General features: G+C 38.2%; 1 protein-coding gene across 1 annotated transcript; it reads left to right on the top strand.

Moving 5' to 3' along the window:
- The first annotated feature begins 1843 nt into the window (after positions 1 to 1843).
- LOC149814935 (SNF2 domain protein) lies at positions 1844 to 6200 on the top strand. The gene is made up of 5 exons (XM_089989052.1): positions 1844 to 2731; positions 4361 to 4413; positions 4602 to 4768; positions 5067 to 5215; positions 5298 to 6200. Exons 1-5 carry the CDS (start codon positions 1885 to 1887, stop codon positions 5729 to 5731), a joined length of 1650 nt encoding a protein of 549 aa, XP_089845178.1. The 5' UTR covers positions 1844 to 1884; the 3' UTR covers positions 5732 to 6200.
- Positions 6201 to 6725: the final 525 nt, after the last annotated feature.

Genomic DNA, 6725 nt, shown 5'->3' with positions numbered 1-6725 from the left:
ATCATTGTAAATTAAAAAAGTGACAAATATTTGTGATAGATCCCAAAAATTTCACGTGCCACGAACACAACACAAGACCAAGGATGATATTGGAGCAAAATCTTCCAAAACTTGAGATGTTCAAAGTTGGATTGTTTTTATGGCAGAGTCGAACTGAGCTCAAGTTGACTTAATTAAAAAAAAATGTTACAAAGCTAGAAAGCAAAAATGTTACCAAGTCTGATCATAGGAATGTATTTAGCATGGTGAAAATAATAGGAATCGACTCTTGGATTGTATTTGTTTTCAATCAATTCCAATTTTTTGGGGTAAAAATTCGACATATTGTAGGCCAGTCATTTTTTAACCCTTTTAAAAATCCTGTTTGCATGTTAGAAAACATGATCCAAAGAGCAGTTTCCACTGAATGAAACATGTAAATTACAACTTATCATATCTGAAAAAATAAGAAAAAGAAGAATTCTTTTCACTCATCTGTTTGAACATTATAGTACAACCAGTATTTTTTCCTATAAAATGTATTTCTTAATGTTGCCTGTATGAGCTAAGCCAAGTCGAACACAGCACAGCTCGCTGAACTTATTTTATGAGTTCGAAGTCTTTACCAGCCAAACCATTAGCATGCCTCATTTCTCAGCCCTACACAAAACCTTAGCTTTGGGTTCAAGCCAAATCATGATAGATCCAGATTTGGAATCCAACTATAAGCAATATATCCAAAGCTGGATCAAGATTGGGATAAGATTTGAGAAGGTAGAGTCCAATCTTGATCTAGATTCTACACTAGATCTAGAAACAACAACTAGAAACAAGCCTTTTACTACATGCTATTCAAATTTAATCTGGATAGAAATATAGAGACGATATAAAATTGTGGAGTTTAATCTGCATGAACCTGAATACGATCCGATTATGCATTTTAAGATTCATATCCAAAAGTCAAGTTACCCAATCCACTTGCACCCTCCTCACTTCTCAGTGATGTGTGTGACCTTGTTGTCAGTTGTCACTAGGTTGTCAACGGGTTGGGTATGATGATCCGAATCTGTACTGCATCCATTAGGATCAAGGTTTGGTAACAAAAGAAGAGGTCCGACTAACTATCCAGGTCAGACATTTGAGATCCAGTTAGCATACAGACTCGGTTATGGTTTATAAAATGTCATACTAAACCCAGGTTCAACCCAAGTTTCGATTAGGATCCACAAAATTTCAATGCAAAAAACATAAGATATTATTTTATTGGATCTTGACAAGGTTTGATTTACCCAATCCTTATCAAATCTGGGTATGGTTAGCCGGGTCTTGTGTCAAGCTGAAGGCCCAGGATCGAACCCCTCTGTCACATGGGGTTGCTGTTGGCACGTAAGGCTTGGGTGGTCGTGTCCCCAAGCTAGAGTTTTACTTTGCAGGGAGGCGGGCCGGCTAGTGACCCGGTTCTGGGTGAGGGTTCCTTCGTCATCAAAAAAAAAATCTGGGTATGGTTTTCCCTTTGAAGGATCTGGTCAGGCACGGGTTCAGGGCCAGAACCAGCTCGGATTGAGATCCGGACCCATTCATTTCTGGCGGAGGTCCGGCCCGTCCACACCCGTCTTGCACAACAAAAAGGGTACAATATAAAATAAAATAAAAAGCTGGAGGAGGATTTAGTAAAAACAATATAGGCCTTACACATGTCGACTTCTGTTGTGGTGACTTATTTTTCAAACTCATATCTGTCACAACCTTTGATTTTTGCTTTTGCTCCAAAAACACTAGGGTTTTATGGAGGTTTATAGCTGCCGGAGGAGGTGAAGAAGAAGAAGAAGAAACCCTAAAATTTCCTCCATCAAAACCCTAAATTATCCGCGAATCCTAGTTCGAATCCCTGTGGAATTCGTGAAAATGAAGGATTTTGTCGTTCTACAGGAGAGAGATGGAGCGCCAAACGATCTCGATGTCCTGACGAGCAAGAACCACGAGAAATTATCGAAGGTTTCGATCGAGAGGCTTATAGAGGGATTCAACAACGGAAGATGCGATCTTTCGGGCTTTAGATCGGTTTTCACTCGGTTGTTGCAGGCGAGGATCGATCCTCCTCTCGAAGTCGTCTGGTGTTTCGCTCTGTCGCACCTTCATGAACTCGATTCCCCGGAAATTAGGGTTCAGGATCGGATCTCTTTCGCTCATAGGCTCTTTCAGACCCTCTCTTCGTGCTCGGCGTCTTCTTCTGGTGCGAAGAGCGCTGCGGCGTTGGCTCCGTTGGCTTCCGAAGTCTTCGAGATCGCGGTCGGGTTTCTTGTGAAGGGATCGGGGAAGGTTTCTAGCAAGAGCGAGAAGAAAACAGCGAGGAAAATCGAGCATTTGATGGATGGAATTTCCAAGTATTTAAGTTTATGCTGTGCGGATATGTGGGATAATTCCATCGTTTCTTGCTCTCTGGCGGATTTGATTAGTGTTTGGAGCAAGTGTCGCTTGCTGAGAAGTGGTGAAGGTTCTGATAGGAAAGATCATATCAGAGCATTCTTTCCGCTTGCTGGCGATGAAATTCGATATGAGATTTGCGAGAAAGACTGTGGATGGGGAGTTTTGGCGGGGGTTGTTATCAGCGAGGTGTTCTTGCTCAGAATGTGCTTGAAGATCATCGAGCAAATTCACGAGAAGAATGGGATTCAGAAGGATGTATTGCGGAAGGAACTCACAGCTTGGGTGGTCGGTTGCATTATGGGGTTTCCGAACTTGAACTTTTTTGGTAATGGCTTGTTCTCTTTGTTTTAATTTCTTGAAATTTTTGCTGTTTTTTTGCTTGGTGTGTTATTTTGGGTTTTGCATTCTACTTGTCAATTAAACAGGTATGGATAGACGTAGGATGCTAAACTGGTTTCTTGTTTGTGGGAATTCTATTACAATTCATTTGTTATAAAATGATGCAAGTTTGGTGGTTTATAGTTGGTTAAGTTGTTTGCGAACATAAATGATTGAACCAATGAAAAATATGTATTCAAGAGGGCAGATTTACAAAACATTCTACTGACACTGTCGCTACTCGGCAACCCTTAGGTTGGGTATTCTGTTATGAAAAATATAAAAAAATTGAGTTTTGGTGCTCTCTTGTGCGTGACTTGTTAGATAAGTCTTTGTTCGTGGTTATATGCAGATTTCTGTACTATTTGCTTTAGAAGATGCAGTGTTCTTGTCTGAAATTTGCTTGTGAATGACAATACCTTATTAAAAAAAAATGCTGTCCAGCAATTTATACAAGCATGAATACATTTCAAATCTGCTGTCATGTTTTCTCATATACCTGTTACTTTCTGTATCCAATATGTATCTGATGGTGTCGTTTCTATACATAGTTTTGCCGTGTCTGTAGTTGATTACCTAGTTAAGCTGATTTTTTAAATATGGTTTCTGTTCATACATTTATATAGTGTTGATATTTGAGGATTAGATGCAGTATCATGAATGAGCACGTGAGATATACTACTTTTTAATCCACCTTATTCTGCATTTTTTAATTGACATTATCTTAATCAAGAGGAACAATGCCTTGTGACGTCTAGTTTTTTGTTTTTCTCTTTAATGGATGTGATGTTAAGCATGTGCTTTGCACCCAAAGTTTTTTGTTGTTTCTTGGCAGATTTTGTATGCCAAGATTAATATTTTTGTTACTCAAAAATTAGTCAAAATATATCTTTGTTTAGTTTCAGCCTTATTAAAATGCTTGTAATAGAAAACAAAAAAGTATATTATCTCACATTTTGGCTTTAAATAAGAAAGAATGGAGAAATAGGACTCTTAAAGCCAACCCCATCTAGGTGCAGCGAGGCGTGATGATGGTAATGAAATGCTTAATGGTATTATCGCTTCATCTTTTATACTTAATTTAGGGAGTCATTATATTTCCCAGTCTTTTGTAATTTTTTCATGATTTTGGTATTTTTCAGTTGAATCAATGTGATTCTAAAGGCAATATACAGTTTCCGGATCTTTTCTTTAAATAAATTAGTTTTTGTTTCAGTTTTCTTTCCTTCTTACACTGATGCTGGTTTTAAGTTGCTTAGCTGCACAGGGAGATTCCTTCTTTTACTGGATCAGGGGAATCAAATACAGGTTTCTACCTAAGCCAACTGCAGCCTTGGCCACTATTTGCAATACTTATCATTGAATCAAGACTTCAATGGGTCTGACATGGATAATACTGATGGATTGTACACCATAAGGGATTTTGACTACCAATTTTCCTTTATCTATCTCTTTTTTTTCAGCGCAAAAAATGTTTTAAAGTATCTCACACTATATATTTGATGCCACATATTTTGATTGTTACCCACTATGAGAATGTGCATATTGACTATTTTTTTTCTATTGTTTCAACTAGGGACTCTTTTGAGGCAACTACTGTTGCCAACCTTGCCTGTCAGCTCTTTAATGGTGAGTTCTCAAATCTGATTGCTCTTATGCTTGCAACCTCTCATTTTTTATCATAGTCATAGTCACACAGGAATGATATGCAAGGAGTTCTTGCTTGTTTACTAAAGTTGGGGTTGTGTTTGAGTATGTACCAAGTTGTATCACTATCTAAATTTTTAATTCTTATGGTGGGTAACATCTTACTACAGGAGCTGGAAGCAGAAAAATTATTACGACAAATTCTTTATGATGCTGTAATATTACCTGAATTTTCCTTCCTCAAGTCAGGAGCAGTGGATGATGAATCTGTTGGTTACTTGAGAAGTCTTTTGCTGACAAAAATAGTTGTAACCCATAAAGCGATACAGTTGGCCAGGTGAGCAAAATACATTGGCAGTTATATAAGACATATCCATTAGTGGCTCACAAGAACTTGCTTCATTTTAGTCACGGCGTTCTTGATTCATGGATGTGAAACTCAAAATTTACCAACTTTTGCGTATGTTCTCCGCTACTGTGTGTGTTTGACGTGATAGATTTTTGGACCCTTTGCTAATTTTGAGTACCTATCTAAGGTTGAAGCGTTTGGAAATTTCTAGCTCGGTTCATTTTGAATGGTACAATGCATTCAGAAATTACTTGGGTTACACCCTAACATTGATGATTGATCACAGGTCTCAGGGGGACCATGCCAGTGCTATTTCTTATACAAATGCATTCTCCAGATCGAATCTCCCCAAAGAGTTGATTTTCTGTATCAGTAATGTAGCTGGCATCGATAAATCAACTGCCTCGGATATATCAACCCCTCAAGCGCTCCTCAGTGAGTCCACATGCTTCTGTATTTGTTTTGTTTCTTCTTTTGTTTAAGGTTTGACCTTGATGGCAATTTGTGATGTGGTTAGAATGGGTTTTCAATCTGGGAGATAAAGGTTTGAGAGAATTTGTGGATAACATGTCAAAACTTGGTATTAACACGGCGATTGAGGAGCCACAGTCAGGCCCTGTGCATCAGATTCATGAACGGGAACCAGAGCATGATGCTGATCTTTTCTATATCAATGTTGAGAAAGAAGAAAAATCTGGAGATCAGGATATGCAGACTGCTTCCATTCAATTCATGACTGCTGCTCGCGAAACGAACTTCACCAAAAACACAGGTAGAAAAAGAAAAGATCTGATGGCCGGTGGGAAAACCAAAGTGAAATTTCAGAAGCATGGTGTTGATGATAGCCCTGTGAAGGATGATTCTCCTGTTCACATGGATGATGATTCTGAAGATGGTAGTGAGGTAGAGAATCCATCTTCCGATGAAGATGCAAAGGAAGTGGAGGAATGAAGCGACAAAAGCAATTTTTCCTCAATGATTTGTCATCACTAGAAAAGATTAAGAAATGCAGCAGCTCTGTGAGAAACAGAATTGAAAACTACAGAAACGCTTGTCCCCCCCTCCCCTGTGAATATCTGGAGTTGATGATATGAGCACTGGGAGAACCGATGATGAAAGTTTATAAAATATAAATTCCCAAAGACTGCATAGAGATGCTGGATTTTGTGTTTGGGTCATCAAGGACCTATTTAGTGTAATGAAACAGACGATCAATTTTCTCCATCTCAGCTGGATTTCGTGAGTTGCTGAGAGTCCATGTTTTCTTGTGGTAGATTGCATTGTTTAGCTTGTTGCTGGATGAGGTTTTGATAGACCAGATGCCTGCATTTTGTATTTCATGAATTTATGCATCACTTGTTCTGAGTTACAATTTGTTGTTAAGATGATTGAAAGTGAGAGTGACGATTGAAGAAAAGTACTTTCCGTAACACTAGCTCCGATGGTGGCATTTCACGTCCAACTTTACTTTGGACCCGTGTCAAAATATGTAATTCTCACGAAAATCTTGCATTAAATTATTTTTCTGGAAGTTCTTGGAAAAATATCAGTAAATAAATAAATAATATAGTATTATAGTTTGCAAATTAAAATGTAAAATATTGAAATCGCCCTAACATTGGGATGAAACACAATAATTTCAACATAAGCCATATTTTTTAATGTGTGTGTGTGTGTTTTCTTAAATGTATTGGCATTTAGGAAATATCATTAAAATTGCAATAGTTTCAAAATATATCCAATATTTGTCACAGAGGCTTGGACCGTGTTTTGAAGAGCATGCAGATAAGCTAGTTATGAATGAAAGCAGGCCCTTGTTGTTGGGTTCTCCCTTTGAGAGAAGAAAAACAAGGGTGTGTTTGATTACCTACCTCATATCTAAGATCCGAGGCTTTTAAGACGGAGAGATATCTACTGTGGGAGATTTTGGCCTAACACGACGAGG

Source organism: Nuphar pumila, chromosome 15 (genome assembly GCF_984573655.1).
Source record: "Nuphar pumila chromosome 15, dmNupPumi1.hap1.1, whole genome shotgun sequence".
Lineage (NCBI taxonomy): Eukaryota > Viridiplantae > Streptophyta > Magnoliopsida > Nymphaeales > Nymphaeaceae > Nuphar > Nuphar pumila.
The sequence above is the reverse complement of the archived record's forward strand: the minus strand, read 5'-3'. Positions and strand labels throughout refer to the sequence as shown.

Excerpts from the sequence above, each read along its gene's own strand:
- LOC149814935 (XM_089989052.1), top strand. The coding sequence starts at position 1,885 with ATGAAGGATTTTGTCGTTCTACAGGAGAGAGATGGAGCGCCAAACGAT. Across the intron at positions 2,732-4,360 it reads TCCGAACTTGAACTTTTTTG|GGACTCTTTTGAGGCAACTA; the intron begins GTAATGGCTTGT and ends TGTTTCAACTAG. Across the intron at positions 4,769-5,066 it reads AAAGCGATACAGTTGGCCAG|GTCTCAGGGGGACCATGCCA; the intron begins GTGAGCAAAATA and ends GATTGATCACAG.